Source organism: Cetorhinus maximus, chromosome 8, assembly GCF_964194155.1.
Source record: "Cetorhinus maximus chromosome 8, sCetMax3.hap1.1, whole genome shotgun sequence".
Classification (NCBI taxonomy): domain Eukaryota; kingdom Metazoa; phylum Chordata; class Chondrichthyes; order Lamniformes; family Cetorhinidae; genus Cetorhinus; species Cetorhinus maximus.
Window position 1 is genome coordinate 142,042,978 of NC_135886.1, and position 18,659 is coordinate 142,061,636.

The 18,659-nt window shown below is 43.9% G+C and overlaps 1 protein-coding gene across 1 annotated transcript in view; it reads left to right on the forward strand.

Annotated features, from left to right (window-relative positions):
- Positions 1 to 18,659, forward strand: part of LOC144683223 (uncharacterized) — a 103,677-nt gene that overhangs the window by 53,407 nt on the left and 31,611 nt on the right. Inside the window, exons 14-17 of the mRNA XM_078546180.1 lie at positions 3,559 to 3,597; positions 7,779 to 7,817; positions 11,973 to 12,011; positions 16,204 to 16,242. Coding sequence (XP_078402306.1) covers positions 3,559 to 3,597; positions 7,779 to 7,817; positions 11,973 to 12,011; positions 16,204 to 16,242 — 156 coding nt within the window. The remainder of the gene's footprint in view (positions 1 to 3,558; positions 3,598 to 7,778; positions 7,818 to 11,972; positions 12,012 to 16,203; positions 16,243 to 18,659) is intronic.

The following is an 18,659-nucleotide window of genomic DNA, read 5'->3' on the forward strand; positions in this document are numbered from 1 at the left end:
TGTTGGACTGTAGCTTAAAGAATAATACTGCGATGTTGTACCTTGCCCAGCGATTGTGAGCATTTAAGTTTGTTAAAAATAACAGAAGATATACTCATCTGAAATGCCACAGTTTGGTAGAATTGTTCTCTTTGAACCAGCCACAGTTGATTGCTTTCAGTACATAGAATTCCTTGCATTCTTCTTTCAAGCGAAGAAAATCACGGGGGAAGAGAAGTAGAGAACGATCCTCCTGAGTACCTGTGGGAACAAAAGCCACAGATTGATTCGAAGCTTGACGGGCGCCAGAGCCCCAGACTTGAAGACTTTCAGTCAATTAGTAGACCTTGTTAATGGACATTTTTAACCCAAACCCTCAGTCACAATGCACAGATTCAGGTTGAATACACAAAGTAGAACCCCGGGTGAAACAATCGCTGACTACATGACACAATTAAAGTAAATAACAGAATATTATGATTTCGGTAAAACCCTGAATGACACTCTCAGAGACAGTTTAGTATGTGACGTTCAGGAAAACACTATTTAGCGAAGATTGGTGGCTGAAGAGAATCTTAATTTTAAGAAAGCTTTAGAAATAGCGCTGGCGATGGAAACGCTCTAAGGGATTCACAAACAATTTAAATGGCACCAAATAGCAGCGTACACTAAATTGGGTTGGAAAAGTCAGCCGAAAGTGGCGCAAAAAGCTGGGACACTGCCGTGAAGCAGTAAACAGCCCCCGCTAACCGAAAAAGAGAGGAAGCAGCTTAGTAACTAAATCGAAAAATAACTTGCAGCAATGTGGAAACAATCATTCTTCTTGCGATTGGCAATATAAAAAAAAAAGTTCCTTTTGTCGCAGAAGTGGACACATAGTGAGAAAGTGCAAAGCGAAATTTAAAGAAACCTCCCAACATCACACAAAGCCCAATGAAGTCTGTAGTGTAGTAGAGCCTGAAGCAACACATTCAGATATTTATTTGTTATTCAACATGAAACCTGGTAGGACAGGGCCAATATTTGTAACAGTGCAAGTGAACGGTAAACCGTTAAAAATAGAAGTAGCCACGGTAATTTCCACCAGTCCAAAAGAATAGCACATTTTCAGATATCGAAATAAGGGTGATCAATATTTAAATTTGGAACAGACATCTGCTAAGTTGAAAACATACACAGGAGAAAAAATCAAGGAAAGGGTATCACCAGTGCAACTGTTCATCATAAAAACCATTCGACATATTTATCAGTGATGGTATTGAAAGGCAAAGGACCAAGCCTTCTAGGGTGAAATTGGTTAAGGGAAATTAACCTTGATTGGCGAGTAAGATTCCGAAATGGAGCTGGAAGAGTTCCTGTCTTGACAAAGGGACAAGGCAAGGTATTGCAGAAAGAGACCGGAGAGTCCAAGGACCTCAACAGGAGGAAAACCGAGTGTGTGTGGATTCAACAACCTGAAGAAATGAAGACTGTCTTAAACAACGACATGGACGGACAGCAGAAGAAACTCAAGGAGACCCTGATGAATGACAGAGTTCAAGACAAAGTGAGTAACCTTCGCAAAGAATAGAAAAGCTTGTTGAAAACCCTTCACACACTATGGGACTCCCTCAGGTCAAAGTTTGTGCCTCTGGAAAAGTACAAAGAAAATCAGGAAGAATTTGACATGTCTCTGAACAAACTGAAGAGCCAGTTGGCGGAGAAGACGCAGCAATGTTCAAGTTTCCAAGAGGAAACTATCAGAAACAAGGAAAAAACAGAAGACCTGAAGAAGCAGCTAAATGAAGCATAAAATGTTTAGAAAGCAAAACTCTTAGAACTCTCCAAGAATTGAGCAGATAATGAAGTCTTGAGTGACCCAGCTACTAAACTAAGACAAGTTGAGGTTATATGTAATAGAAGTCTGGCCGACAGTGAAGTCAAAAAGAAAGACAAGACTGAATTCTGTGGTAAAAATAAGACACATAGAAATACGATGCAGAATTGTTGATGAGGCGCCGTCTTCGGACAACACTGAGCTTAATAATTCCCCATTTGGAGGGGAAGGAGGAGAAAAGTCAAGGGAACCACAAAGCGATGCATAACTTACATGGTCGTCAGAGACAATTTGCTGTTGGAGAAACAGTATGTGTAAAGAATTTCGGTGGAGGACCGAAGTGGTTACCAGATAAAGTAAGTTCAGTGACCGGACCATTGTCATACCACGTGGAAGTGGAGGGTCAGATCATCTGTAAGCACGTGGCTCATTTAAAAAAAAGAGATACCACAACAAGATATTGTTCAACCTTTAATCATGACTGAACCACTGGTTCCTGTTGAAGATGCTCAACCAAGGACAGACATGCCTTATGTAGGTATTGGAGTGGAAGACACTGATTTGCAAGTGTCCAATGAAGTTCCAGAGAAGGTGTTTACTGCAAATGAATCTGGAGTCGTGGAGCAGGAACCTTCCACGTGGACCAGGAAAGCACCTCAAAGACTGAACTTGTAATTTCATAATATTTGTAAATATTGTAATGTCATGAGATAAATATCCTTTTAAATACAAAATGTCCTGAAAAGTTAAAGGGGGAGGAATGTAGTAAAGATAGTTTTGGAAAATGTTGGACTGTAGCTTTAAGAGAAATCCTGTGATGTCAGATCACATGATCTGTATCAACCAATGTGTTAGCAGTACGGGGAACCTATACAGGAGGGAGTACTTAAGTTACAGAGTTTGTTGAACGCGTGTAGTTACTCCTACTGTCTTGTAAATAAAGCTAAATGTTTCCACCAAGAAAGGTTGTCTGAAGTTCAAAACTGTAACACAGCCAAAGATGGTTGGGCTGAGGACGCTGCCCTCAGGCAGTCCTACAGCAATATCGTGGGATGACTGGACTGCAACATCACAACCATCTTCCTTTGTAATAGATCTGACTCCAAATACTGAAGAGTTTCCCTTAATTTCATTAACTTCAACGCTGCTGGGGCTCCTTGATATCACACTCAGCTAATACTTGGTCAATCACTCTGGGTGTGCCTTGTCCCATAATCACTTCAGATCCACAAGTTGCTGATGCTGTAAATCTGTATCTCTTACTCAGTCCCTTCCCCCACCACACAACCACCATTCTTTTTTCATTCATCCTTTGGATGTGAACATTGCTGAAATGACCAGCATCTGTTGCCCGTTCGTAATTACCCCTGAGTAGGTGCTGGTAAGTTGCCTTCCTCAATCGCTGCAGTCCCCCCACCGCCGCACCCCCACCCCCCCAACCCCCCACCCTGCCCCGCCCCCACCCTGTTGCTTGTAAAATGTCTGTGGTGTTCAGAAAAGCCCTTAGTTGGTGAATTAATTAGTGCACGGCCTCTGGGCAGAAGGGTCTTCCACCTCCATCCTCACTGCTGGCTAAATAGCGATGGGAAGATGGTGGGCATTACACTACCCCACCCTTCCCTCGATATTTTTCAGCACGCTCAGGCCCCTGGCTCCCACGTCCCTGAGTGTTGGTAACATCAACCCAACATGTGCAATTTGTAAAAGTTACTATAACATCAGATGATTTTGTTCACCAAGATATTTTTCTTTTGTCCGTGCAGAATCGGTTCAACTAAAACCAACAGAAGAAACGAGACCAGGTAAATATCCAGGACACTTGACTGTTTTGCTCACCTGCCGATTTGGAATGTCTCATACCTTCTGTTGATTCATTTGCGGTTTATTCTTAATGATTCAATACAACTGCGTTAAGAAATAATTAAAAGTAACTTGCAGAGCTGCAGCGATTGTGTTGTACCCAGATGAAGCAGGATGAGAAGGCGAAGGGATAATTGGGCCCGGGTGAGGAGGGGAAGAATTAAGAAGACAGAAATAATTAAATGGGATGTGGAGATGAGAGAAGAGGGAGTTAAGGGGAGGACAGAGAAGATGGACAGAGAGGCGACATGGAGTACGGAAGTGGTGATTAGGAGCAGGGAAAGCAGGCGTCAAGGTGGAATGCGGTGGGTAAATGGAAGTTGTTGAAAAAATTCAGGGGGATTGTGTGGAGTGATGTTTCGCTCTGTGATTTTCTCTTCTGTGAGAAATTGCATCTCATATCCCCAGTGCCTGATTTCCTGTTTAATGGGGAGTTGGGGATGAGGAAAATTTTCTCTATTCCAGGACTTTGGAACTCCTGCTTGATAGGGAGATTGGGGAATGTTTGATTCCTAGATGTCAATTTTCTGGTTACCTGTAGAGTGGGAAGGCGGCACGGGGCAGGGGTGTAGTGGTGAATGGGGTGGTGGGGGCATGTGGCGAGTGGTACTTTTAAGACCTGACTTTGTTCTGTGGGTGCAGGGTGGTGCAAATCCCTAGGAGATTAACTTTGGGATGAGTTTTACTCAGCTGAAGGGAGAAAGGACTGTTGCTCTCCCTGCTGGGAAATACAAGCTTCAGAGAATCAGAAAGAGTGAACAGAAATCAATGGCGAAAACGCCCCACCTCTCCCAGCCCCCACTCCCCAGGATGGTTCAAACCCATGGGGTTGGATGGTTTGTGGTCATGTGGGGTACAGATCCCACTGTGCCCCCGCCGCCCAGCAATGAAGACTAGGGCAGGAAACCTTCTGGGCAGCTTTCACACCCAGGGGCTAATGGACACATTCTCGGCCCTGATCCCACTGCTGCTGGTTAAATACCAGGGGCAGACGGGGCCTCACCATCCAGAGAGGCCCCCCAGCAAACCCTGAATGACATGCTCAGAGACCGTTTAGTATGTGGCATGCAGGAAGACACTATTTAGTGAAGATTGGTGACTGAAGAGAATCTTAATTTTAATAAAGCTTTTGAAATAGCGCTGGCGATGGAAACAATGTAAGGGATTCACAGACAATTTAAGTGGCACAAAATAGCACCGTACACTAAATTGGGTTGGAATAGTCAGCCGAAAGTGGCGCAAAAAACTGTGACTCTGCTGTGAAGCAGTAAACAACCCCCGCTTACCGAAAAAGAGAGGAAGCAGCTTAGTAACTAAATCGAAAAATAACTTTCAGCGATGTGCAAACAATCATTCTTCTAGCGATTGGCAATATAAAAAAAAATGTTATTTTTGTCACAGAAGTGGACACAAACTGAGAAAGTGCAAAGCGAAATTTAAAGAAGCCTCGAAACAACACACGAAGCCCAATGAAGTCTGTAGTGTAGTAAAGCCTGAAGCAACACATTCAGATATTTATTTGTTATTCAACATGAAACCTAGGAGGACAGCGCCAATGTTTGTAACAGTGCAAGTGAACGGTAAACTATTACAAATGGAAGTAGCCACGGGAGCTTCCACCAGGCTAATAGAAGAACACACTTTCAGATATCGAAATAAAGGTGATCAAGAATTAAATTTGGAACAGACATCTGCAAAGTTGGAAATGTACACAGGAGAAGAAATCCAAGTAAAAGATAAGACTAGTGCAACTGTTCATTATAAAAACCAATCGACATATTTTCCAGTGATGGTATTGAAAGGCAGAGGAAAAAGCCTTCTAGGGCCAAATTGGTTAAGGGAAATCAACCTTGATTGGCGAGTAAGATTCCACAATGGAGCTGGAAGAGTTCCTGTCTTGACAAAGGGACAAGGCAAGGTATTGCAGAAATAGCCTGGAGAGTCCAAGGACCTCAACAGGAGGAAAAACGAGTGTCTATGGATTCAACAGCCTGAAGAAATGAAGACCTTATTAAACAACGACATGGATGGACAGCAGAAGAAACTCAAGGAGACCCTGCTGAATGACAGAGTTCAAGACAAAGTGAGTAACCTTCGCAAAGAAAAGGAAAACCTCTTGAAAACCTTTCACACACTATAGGACCCCCTCAGGTCAAAGTTTGTGCCTCTGGAAAAGTACAAAGAAAATCAGGAAGAATTTGACATGTCTCTGAACAAACTGAAAAGCCATTTGGCAGAGAAGACGCAGCAAAGTTCAAGTTTCCAAGAGGAACCCATCAGATACAAGGAAGAAACAGAAGACCTGAAGAAGCAGCTAAATGAAGCAAAAAATGTTTAGAAAGCAAAACTCTTGGAACTCTACAAGAGCTGAGCAGATAATGAAGTCTTCGATGACTCGGCTACTAAACTAAGACAAGTTGAGATTGTATGTGAGAGACGCCTGTCCGACAGTGAATTCAAAAAGAAAGACAAGATTAAATTCTGTGGTAAAGGGAAGATACATAGAAAGACGATGCAGAATTGTTATGAGGTGCCGCATTTAGCCAACACTGAGCTTAATAATTCCCCATTTGGAGGGGAAGGAGGAGAAAAGTGAAGGGAGCCAGAAAGCGACGCATAACTTGCATAGTCGTCAGAGAAGTTTTGCTCTTGGAGAAGCAGTATGTGTAAAGAATTTCGGTGGAGGACCGAAGTGGCTACCAGGTAAAGTAAGTTCAGTGACCGGACCATTTCATACCACGTGGAAGTGGAGGGCCGGATCATCCATAAGCTTATGGATCATTTCAGAAAAAGAGATACCACAGCGAGATATTGTTCAGCCTGTAATCATGACTGAACTACTGGTTCCTGTTGAAGATGCTCAACCAAGGACAGACATGCCTTATGTAGCTATTCGAGTGGAAGACACTGATTTGCAAGTGTCCAAAGAGGTACCTGATGGTAATGAAGTTCCAGAGAAGGTGTTTCCTACAAAAGAGTCTGAAGTCGTGGAGCAGGAACGTTCCACATGGACCAGGAAAGCACCTCAAACACTAAACATGTAATTCCATGATATTTGTAAATATTGTAATATCATGAGATAAATATCCTTGTAAATACAAAATATCCTGAAAAGTTAAAGGGGGAGGAATGTGGTAATGATAGTTTTGGAAAATATTGGACTGGAACTTTAAGATTAATCCTGTGACGTCAGATCACATGATCTGTGTAAACCAAAGTGTTAGCAGCACGGGGAACCGAGACAGGAGGCAGAACTTCAGTTACGGAGTTTGCTGAACGCGTGTAATTGCTCCTACTGTCTTGTAAATAAAGCTAAATGTTTCCACCAAAAAAGGTTGTCTGAAGTTCCACTCTATAACACAGCCAAAGATGGTTGGGCTGAGGACGCTGCCCTCAGGCAGTCCTGAAGCAATATCGTGGGATGATTGTACTGCAACATCACAACCATCTTCCTTTGTACTAGATGTGACTCCAAATAGTGAAGAGTTTTCCTTAATTTCATTGACTTCAACATTGCTGGGGCTCCTTGATATCACACTCAGCTAATACTTGGTCAATCACTCTGGGTGTGCCTCGTCCCATAATGACTTCAGATCCTCAAGCTGCAGATGCTGTAAACCTGCATCTCTTACTCAGTCCCTTCCCCCACCACAAAACCACCATTCTTTTTTCATTCATCCTTTGGATGTGAACATTGCTGAAAAGAACAGCATTTGTTCCCGTCCATAATTACCCCTGAGTAGTTGCTGGTGAGTTGCCTTCTTCAATCACTGCAGTCCCCCCACCGCCAGCACCCCCCACCCCCCTAACCAGCCCGGCACCCTCCCTGTTGCTTGTAAACTGTCTGTGGTGTTCAGAAAGGCCCTCAGTCGGCGAATTAATTAGTGCACGGCCTCTGGGCAGAAGGGTCTTCCACCTCCATCCTCACTGCTGGCTAAATGGCGATGGGAAGATGGTGGGCATTACACTATCCCACCCTTCCCTCGATATTTTTCAGCACACTCAGTCCCTGGCATCCACCTCGCTGAGTGTTGGTCCCATCAAACCAACATGTGCAATTTGTAAAAATTATTATAACAGCAGGTGATTTTATTCACCAAGTTATTTTTTTTTGTCCGTGCAGAATCGGTTGACCACAAGCCAAAAGAAAAAGCGAGACCAGGTAAATATCCAGGACACTTGACTGTTTTGCTCACCTGCCGATTTGCAATGTCTCATACCTTGTGTTGATTCATTTGCGGTTTATTCTTAATGATTCAATACAACTGCGTTCAGAAATAATTAAAAGTAAGTTGCAGAGCTGCAGCGATTGTGTTGTACCCAGATGAAGCAGGATGAGAAGGCGAAGGGATAATTGGGCCCGGGTGAGGAGGGGAAGAATTAAGAAGACAGAAATAATTAAATGGGATGTGGAGATGAGAGAAGAGGGAGTTAAGGGGAGGTCAGAGAAGATGGACAGAGAGGCGACATGGAGTACGGAAGTGGTGATTAGGAGCAGGGAAAGCAGGCGTAAAGGGGGAATGCGGTGGATAAATGGAAGTTTAGAAAAAATTCAGGGGGATTGAGTGGAGTGATGTTTCGCTCTGTGATTTTCTCTTCTGTGAGAAATTGTACCTCATATCCACAGTGCCTGATTTCCTGTTCAATGTGGAGGTGGGGATGAGGAAAATTTTCTCTATTCCAGGACGTTGGAACTCCTGCTTGATGGGGATGATGGGGAATGTTTGATTCCTAGATGTCAATTTTCTGGTTGCCTGTAGGGTGGGAGGGGGAACGGGGAAGGGATGTGGTGGTGAATGGGGTTGTGGGGGCAGGTGTAGAGTGGTTTGTTAAGTCCAGACTTTGTGCTGTGGGTGAAGAGTGGTGCAAATCCCAAGGAGATTAACTTTGGGATGAGTTTTACTCAGCTGGAGGGAGAAAGGACTGTTGCTTTCCCTGCTGGGAAATACAAGCTTCAGAGAATCAGAAAGATGAACAGAAATCAATGGCCACAACACCCCACCTCTCCCAGCCCACACTCCCCAGGAGGGTTCAGTCCCGTGGGGTTGGATGGTGTGTGATCATGTGGGGTACAGTTTCCACTGCAGCCCCGCCACCCAGCAATGAAGACTAAAGCAGGAAAACTTCTGGGCAGCCTTCCCACCCTCTCGGCCCTGATCACACTGCTGCTGGTTAAATACCAGGGTCAGACGGGGCCTTACCATCCAGAGAGGCCCCCCAGCAAACCCTGAATGACATGCTCAGAGACCGTTTAGTATGTGGCGTGCAGGAAGACACTAGTTAGCGAAGATTGGTGACTGAATAGAATCTTAATTTTAATAAAGCTTTGTAAATAGCGCTGGCGATGGCAACGCTGTAAGGGATTCACAGACAATTTAAGTGGCACAAAATAGCACCGTACACTAAATTGGGTTGGAATAGTCAGCCAAAAGTGGCGCAAAAAGCTGGGACTCTGCCGTGAAGTAGTAAACAGCCCGCTAACCGAAAAAGAGAGGAAGCAGCTTCGTAACTAAATCGAAAAATAACTTTCAGCGATGTAGAAACAATCATTCTTCTAGCGATTGGCAATATTTAAAAAAATATTATTTTTGTCACAGAAGTGGACACGTAGTGAGAATGTGCAAAGCAAAATTTAAAGAAGCCTCGAAACAACATTCGAAGCCCAATGAAGTCTGTAGTGTAGTAGAGCCTGAAGCAACACATTCAGATATGTATTTGTTATTCAACATGAAAGCTAGGAGGACAGGACCAATATTTGTAACAGTGCAAGTGAATGGTGAACCATTACAAATGGTAGTAGCCACGGGAGCTTCCAACAGTCTAATAGAAGAACACACTTTCGGTTATCGAAATAAGGGTGATCAAGAATTAAATTTGGAACAGACATCTGCAAAGTTGCAAACATACACAGGAGAAGAAATCCAAGTGAAAGGTATCACTAGGGCAACTGTTCATTATAAAAACCAATCGACAAATTTACCAGTGATGGTATTGAAAGGCAGAGGACCAAGCCTTCTTGTGCCAAGTTGGTTAAGGGAAATTAACCTTGATTGGCGAGTAAGATTCCACAATAGAGCTGGAAGAGTTCCTGTCTTGACAAAGGGACAAGGCAAGGTATTGCAGAAAGAGCCTGGAGAGTCCAAGGACAGCAACAGGAGGAAAAACGATTGTGTATGGATTCAACAACCTGAAGAAATGAAGACTGTCTTAAACAACGACATGGACGAACAGCAGAAGAAACTCAAGGAGAGCCTGCTGAATGACAGAGTTCAAGACAAAGTGAGTAACCTTCGCAAAGAAAAGGAAAACCTGTTGAAAACCTTTCACGCACTATAGGACCCCCTCAGATCAAAGTTTGTGCCTCTGGAAAAGTACAAAGAAAATCAGGAAGAATTTGACATGTCTCTGAACAAACTGAAAAGCCATTTGGCAGAGAAGACGCAGCAAAGTTCAAGTTTCCAAGAGGAACCCATCAGATACAAGGAAGAAACAGAAGACCTGAAGAAGCAGCTAAATGAAGCAAAAAATGTTTAGAAAGCAAAACTCTTGGAACTCTACAAGAGCTGAGCAGATAATGAAGTCTTCGATGACTCAGCTACTAAACTAAGACAAGTTGAGATTGTATGTGAGAGACGCCTGTCCGACAGTGAATTCAAAAAGAAAGACAAGATTAAATTCTGTGGTAAGGGAAGATACATAGAAAGACGATGCAGAATTGTTGATGAGGTGCCGCCTTTAGCCAACACTGAGCTTAATAATTCCCAATTTGGAGGGGAATGAGTAGAAAAGTGAAGGGAGCCAGAAAGTGACGCATAACTTGCATAGTTGTCAGAGAAAATTTGCTCTTGGAGAAGCAGTATGTGTAAAGAATTTCGGTGGAGGACCAAAGAGGCTACCAGGTTAAGTAAGTTCAGTGGCCGGACCTTTGTAACACCACGTGGAAGTGGAGGGCCGGATCATCCATAAGCACATGGATTATTTAAGAAAATGACATACCACCACAAGATATTGTTAAGCCTATAATTATGACTGAACCACTGGTTCCTGTTGAAGATGCTCAACCAAGGACAGACATGCATTATGGAGTTATTCGAGTGGAAGACACTGATTTGCATGTGTCCAATGAGGTACCTGATGGTAATGAAGTTCCAGAGAAGGTGTTTCCTGCAAAAGAATCTGAAGTCGTGGAGCAGGAACGTTCCACATGGACCAGGAAAGCACCTCAAACACTAAACATGTAATTTCATGATATTTGTAAATATTGTAATGTCATGAGATAAATATCCTTGTAAATACAAAATGTCCTGAAAAGTTAAAGTGAGAGGAATGTGGTAATGATAGTTTTGGAACATGTTGGACTGTACCTTTAAGATTAATCCTGTGATGTCAGATCACATGATCTGTGTAAACCAATGTTTTAGCAGCACGGGGAACCTGTACAGGAGGGAGTACTTAAGTTATGGAGTTTGCTGAACGCGTGTAGGTACTCCTACTGTCTTGTAAATAAAGCTAAATGTTTGCACCAAGAAAGTTTGTCTGAAGTTCAACTCTAACACAGCCGAAGATGTTTGGGCTGAGGACGCTGCCCTCAGGCAGTCCTGAAGCAATATCGTGGGATAACTGGGCGGCAACATCACAACCATCTTCCTTTGTACTAGATCTGACTCCAAATAGTGAAGAGTTTTCCTTAATTAATTGCCTTCAGCATTGCTGGGGCTCCTTGATATCACACTCAGCTAATACTTGGTCAATCACTCTGGGTGTGCCTTGTCCCATAATCACTTCAGATCCACAAGCTGCAGATGCTGTAAACCTGCATCTCTTACTCAGTCCCTTCCCCCACCACAAAACCACCATTCTTTTTTCATTCATCCTTTGGATGTGAACATTGCTGAAAAGAACAGCATTTGTTCCCGTCCATAATTACCCCTGAGTAGTTGCTGGTGAGTTGCCGTCTTCAAGCACTGCAGTCCCCCCACCGCCAGCACCCCCCACCCCCCCACCCTGCCCCGCCCCCTCCCTGTTGCTTGTAAAATGTCTGTGGTGTTCAGAAAAGCCCTTAGTCGGCGAATTAATTAGTGCACGGCCTCTGGGCAGAAGGGTCTTCCACCTCCACCCTCACTGCTGGCTAAATGGCGATGGGAAGATTTTGGGCATTACACTACCGCACCCTTCCCTCGATATTTTTCAGCACACTCAGTCCCTGGCATCCACCTCGCTGAGTGTTGGTAACATGAAACCAGCATGTGCAATTTGTAAAAATTATTATAACAGCAGGTGATTTTATTCACCAAGTTATTTTTTTTTGTCCGTGCAGAATCGGTTGACCACAAGCCAAAAGAAAAAGCGAGACCAGGTAAATATCCAGGACACTTGACTGTTTTGCTCACCTGCCGATTTGCAATGTCTCATACCTTGTGTTGATTCATTTGCGGTTTATTCTTAATGATTCAATACAACTGCGTTCAGAAATAATTAAAAGTAAGTTGCAGAGCTGCAGCGATTGTGTTGTACCCAAATGAAGCAGGATGAGATGGCGAAGGGATAATTGGGCCCGGGTGAGGAGGGGAAGAATTAAGAAGACAGAAATAATTAAATGGGATGTGGAGATGAGAGAAGAGGGAGTTAAGGGGAGGACAGAGAAGATGGACAGAGAGGCGACATGGAGTACGGAAGTGGTGATTAGGAGCAGGGAAAGCAGGCGTCAAGGGGGAATGCGGTGGATAAATGGAAGTTTAGAAAAAATTCAGGGGGATTGAGTGGAGTGATGTTTCGCTCTGTGATTTTCTCTTCTGTGAGAAATTGTACCTCATATCCACAGTGCCTGATTTCCTGTTCAATGTGGAGGTGGGGATGAGGAAAATTTTCTCTATTCCAGGACGTTGGAACTCCTGCTTGATGGGGATGATGGGGAATGTTTGATTCCTAGATGTCAATTTTCTGGTTGCCTGTAGGGTGGGAGGGGGAACGGGGAAGGGATGTGGTGGTGAATGGGGTTGTGGGGGCAGGTGTAGAGTGGTTTGTTAAGTCCAGACTTTGTGCTGTGGGTGAAGAGTGGTGCAAATCCCAAGGAGATTAACTTTGGGATGAGTTTTACTCAGCTGGAGGGAGAAAGGACTGTTGCTTTCCCTGCTGGGAAATACAAGCTTCAGAGAATCAGAAAGATGAACAGAAATCAATGGCCACAACACCCCACCTCTCCCAGCCCACACTCCCCAGGAGGGTTCAGTCCCGTGGGGTTGGATGGTGTGTGATCATGTGGGGTACAGTTTCCACTGCAGCCCCGCCACCCAGCAATGAAGACTAAAGCAGGAAAACTTCTGGGCAGCCTTCCCACCCAGGGGCTAATGGACACCCTCTCGGCCCTGATCACACTGCTGCTGGTTAAATACCAGGGTCAGACGGGGCCTTACCATCCAGAGAGGCCCCCCAGCAAACCCTGAATGACATGCTCAGAGACCGTTTAGTATGTGACGTGCAGGAAGACACTATTTAGCGAAGATTGGTGACTGAAGAGAATCTTAATTTTAATAAAGCTTTGGAAATAGCGCTGGTGATGGAAACGCTGTAAGGGATTCACAGACAATTTAAGTGGCACAAAATAGCACCGTACACTAAATTGGGTTGGAATAGTCAGACGAAAGTGGCGCAAAAAGCTGGGACTCTGCCGTGAAGCATTAAACAGCCCCCGCTAACCGAAAAAGAGAGGAAGCAGCTTAGTAACTAAATCGAAAAATAACTTTCAGCGATGTAGAAACAATCATTCTTCTAGCGATTGGCAATATTTAAAAAAATGTTATTTTTGTCACAGAAGTGGACACATAGTGAGAATTTGCAAAGCAAAATTTAAAGAAGCCTCGAAACAACATTCGAAGCCCAATGAAGTCTGTAGTGTAGTAGAGCCTGAAGCAACACATTCAGATATGTATTTGTTATTCAACATGAAAGCTAGGAGGACAGGGCCAATATTTGTAACAGTGCAAGTGAATGGTGAACCATTACAAATGGTAGTAGCCACGGGAGCTTCCAACAGTCTAATAGAAGAACACACTTTCGGTTATCGAAATAATGGTGATCAAGAATTAAATTTGGAACAGACATCTGCAAAGTTGGAAACATACACAGGAGAAGAAATCCAAGTGAAAGGTATCACTAGGGCAACTGTTCATTATAAAAACCAATCGACAAATTTACCAGTGATGGTATTGAAAGGCAGAGGACCAAGCCTTCTTATACCAAGTTGGTTAAGGGAAATTAACCTTGATTGGCGAGTAAGATTCCACAATGGAGCTGGAAGAGTTCCTGTCTTGACAAAGGGACAAGGCAAGGTATTGCAGAAAGAGCCTGGAGAGTCCAAGGACAGCAACAGGAGGAAAAACGATTGTGTATGGATTCAACAACCTGAAGAAATGAAGACTGTCTTAAACAACGACATGGACGAACAGCAGAAGAAACTCAAGGAGACCCTGCTGAATGACAGAGTTCAAGACAAAGTGAGTAACCTTCGCAAAGAAAAGGAAAACCTGTTGAAAACCCTTCACACACTATAGGACCCCCTCAGGTCAAAGTTTGTGCCTCTGGAAAAGTACAAAGAAAATCAGGAAGAATTTGACATGTCTCTGAACAAACTGAAAAGCCATTTGGCAAAGAAGACGCAGCAAAGTTCAAGTTTCCAAGAGGAACCCATCAGATACAAGGAAGAAACAGAAGACCTGAAGAAGCAGCTAAATGAAGCAAAAAATGTTTAGAAAGCCAAACTCTTGGAACTCTACAAGAGCTGAGCAGATAATGAAGTCTTCGATGACTCGGCTACTAAACTAAGACAAGTTGAGATTGTATGTGAGAGACGCCTGGCCGACAGTGAATTCAAAAAGAAAGACAAGATTAAATTCTGTGGCAAAGGAAAGATACATAGAAAGACGATGCAGAATTGTTGATGAGGTGCCGCATTTAGCCAACACTGAGCTTAATAATTCCCCATTTGGAGGGGAAGGAGGAGAAAAGTGAAGGGAGCCAGAAAGCGACGCATAACTTGTATAGTCGTCAGAAAAAATTTGCTCTTGGAGAAGCAGTATGTGTAAAGAATTTCGGTGGAGGACCGAAGTGGCTACCAGGTAAAGTAAGTTCAGTGACCGGACTATTGTCATACCACGTGGAAGTGGAGGGCCGGATCATCCATAAGCTCATGGATCATTTCAGAAAAAGAGATACCACAGCAAGATATTGTTCAGCCTGTAATCATGACTGAACTACTGGTTCCTGTTGAAGATGCTCAGCCAAGGACAGACATGCCTTATGTAGCTATTCGAGTGGAAGACACTGATTTGCAAGTGTCCAAAGAGGTACCTGATGGTAATGATGTTCCAGAGAAGGTGTTTCCTACAAAATAATCTGAAGTCGTGGAGCAGGAACGTTCCACATGGACCAGGAAAGCACCTCAAACACTAAACATGTAATTTCATGATATTTGTAAATATTGTAATGTCATGAGATAAATATCCTTGTAAATACAAAATATCCTGAAAAGTTAAAGGGGGAGGAATGTGGTAATGATAGTTTTGGAAAATATTGGACTGGAACTTTAAGATTAATCCTGTGACGTCAGATCACATGATCTGTGTAAACCAAAGTGTTAGCAGCACGGGGAACCGAGACAGGAGGCAGAACTTCAGTTACGGAGTTTGCTGAACGCGTGTAATTGCTCCTACTGTCTTGTAAATAAAGCTAAATGTTTCCACCAAAAAAGGTTGTCTGAAGTTCCACTCTATAACACAGCCAAAGATGGTTGGGCTGAGGACACTGCCCTCAGGCAGTCCTGCAGCAATATCGTGGGATGACTGGGCTGCAACATCACAACCATCTTCCTTTGTACTAGATCTGACTCCAAATAGTGAAGAGTTTTCCTTAATTTCATTGACTTCAACATTGCTGGGGCTCCTTGATATCACACTCAGCTAATACTGGGTCAAGCACTCTGGGTGTGCCTCGTCCCATAATCACTTCAGATCCTCAAGCTGCAGATGCTGTAAACCTGCATCTCTTACTCAGTCCCTTCCCCCACCACAAAACCACCATTCTTTTTTCATTCATCCTTTAGATGTGAACATTGTTGAAAAGAGCAGCATTTGTTGCCCGTCCGTAATTACCCCTGAGTAGGTGCTGGTGAGTTGCCTTCTTCAATCACTGCAGTCCACCCACCGCTGCACCCCCATGCCCCCCACCCCCCCACGCTGCCCTGCCCCACACCCTGTTGCTTGTAAAATGTCTGTGGTGTTCAGAAAAGCCCTTAGTCGGTGAATTAATTAGTGCACTTGGCCTCTGGGCAGAAGGGTCTTCCACCTCCATCCTCACTGCTGGTTAAATGGCGATGGGAAGATGGTGGGCATTACACTACCCCACCCTTCCCTCGATATTTTTCAGCACGTACAGTCCCCTGGCTCCCACGTCCCTGAGTGTTGGTAACATCAAACCAACATGTGCAATTTCTAAAAATTATTATAACAGCAGATGATTTTGTTCACCAAAGTATTTTTCTTTTGTCCGTGCAGAATCGGTTCAACAAAAGCCAAAAGACGAAACAGTACCAGGTAAATATCCAGGACACTTGGCTGTTTTGCTCACCTGCCGATTTGGAATGTCTCATACCTTCTGTTGATTCAATTGCGAATTATTCTTAATGATTAAATACAACTGCGTTAAGAAATAATTAAAAGTAAGTTGCAGAGCTGCAACGATTGTGTTGTACCCAGATGAAGCAGGATGAGAAGGCGAAGGGAAAATTGGGCCCAGGTGAGGAGGGGAAGAATTAAGAAGACAGAAATAATTAAATGGGATGTGGAGATGAGAGAAGAGGGAGTTAAGGGGAGGACACAGAAGATGGACAGAGGGGTGACATGGAGTACGGAAGTGGTGATTAGGAGCAGGGAAAGCAGGCGTCAAGGGGGAATGCGGTGGGTAAATGGAAGTTTAGAAAAAATTCAGGGGGATTGTGTGGAGTGATGTTTCGCTCTGTGATTTTCGCTTCTGTGAAAAATTGTACCTCGTATCACCAGTGCCTGATTTCCTGTTCAATGGGGAGTTCGGGATGAGGAATATTTTCTCTATTCCAGGACTTTGGAACTCCTGCTTGATGCGGAGGATGTGGAATGTTTGATACCTAGATATCAATTTTCTGGTTACCTGTTGGGTGGGAGGGGGAATGGGGAAGGGGTGTGGTGGTGAATGAGGTGGTGGGGGCAGGTGGAGAGTAGTACTTTTAAGTCCAGACATTGTGCTGTGGGTGAAGAGTGGAGCACATCCCAAGGAGATTAACTTTGGGATGAGTTTTACTCAGCTGGAGGGAGAAAGGACTGTTGCTCTCGCTGCTGGGAAATACAAGCTTCAGAGAATCAGAAAGAGTGAACAGAAATCAATGGCCACAACACCCCACCTCTCCCCACCCCCACTCCCCAGGAGAGTTCAAACCCGTGGGGTTGGATGGTGTGTGATCATGTGGGGTACAGTTCCCACTGTGTCCCCGCCGCCCAGCAATGAAGACTAGGGCAGGAAACCTTCTGGTCAGCCTTCCCACCCAGTGGCTAATGGACACCCTCTCGGCCCTGATCACACTGCTGCTGGTTAAATACCAGGGGCAGACGGGGCCTCACCATCAGGAGAGGCCCCGCAGCAAACCCTGAATGACATGCTCAGAGACCGTTTAATATGTGATGTGCAGGAAGACACTAGTTAGGGAAGATTGTTGGCTGAAGAGAATCTTATTTTTAAGAAAACGTTAGAAATAGCGCTGGCGATGGAAAGGCTGTAAGGGATTCACAAACAATTTAACTGGCACAAAATAGCACTGTACACTAAATTGGGTTGGGATAGTCAGCCGAAAGTGACGCAAAATGCTGTGACTCTACCGTGAAGCAGTAAACAGCCCCCGCTAACCGAAAAAGAGAGGAAGCAGCTTAGTAACTTAATCGAAAAATAACTTTCAGCGATGTGGAAACAATCATTCTTCTAGCGATTGGCAATATATAAAAAAATGTTATTTTTGTCACAGAAGTGGACACATAGTGAGAAAGTGCTAAGCATAATTTAAAGAAGCCTCGAAACAACACACGAAGCCCAATGAAGTCTGTAGTGTAGTAGAACCTGAAGCAACACATTCATATATGTATTTGTTATTCACCATGAAACCTGGGAGGACAGGGCCAATATTTGTAACAGTGCAAGTGAACGGTAAACCATTAAAAATGGAAGTAGCCACGGGAGCTTCCACCAGTCTAATAGATATACACATTTTCAGATATCAAAATAAGGGTGATCAAGAACTAAATTTGGAACAGACATCTGCTACGTTGAAAACATACACAGGAGAAGAAATCGAAGTAAAAGTTATCACCAGTGCAAAAATACCTGGAAAAACTCAGCAAGTCTGGCAGCATCAGCGGAGAGGAACACAGTTAACGTTTCGAGCCCGAATGACCCTTCAACAGAACTATGTAAAAAGAAAAGTGAGGCAAACCAGCTTATATTTCACCTCTCTTCTATTTTTACTTAGTTCTGTTGAAGGGTCATTCGGACTCGTAAGGTAAACTGTGTTCCTCTCCACAGCTGCTAACAGACAGGCTGAGTTTTTCCAGGTATTTTTGTTTTTGTATTGGATTTCCAGAATCCGCAGTTTTTTTGCTTTTATCACCATTGCAACTGTTCATTATAGAAACCAATCACCACATCTACCGGTGATGGTATTGAAAGGTAAAGGACCAAGCCTTCTAGGGCGAAATTGGTTAAGGGAAATCAACCTTGATTGGCGAGTAAGATTCCACAATGGAGCTGGAAGAGTTCCTGTCTTGACAAAGGAACAAGGCAAGGTATTGCAGAAATAGCCTGGAGAGACCAAGGACCTCAACAGGACGAAAAACGAGTGTGTATGGATTCAACAACCTGAAGACATAAAAGCTGTCTTAAACAACGACATGGACGAACAGCACAAGAAAATCAAGGAGACCCTGCTGAA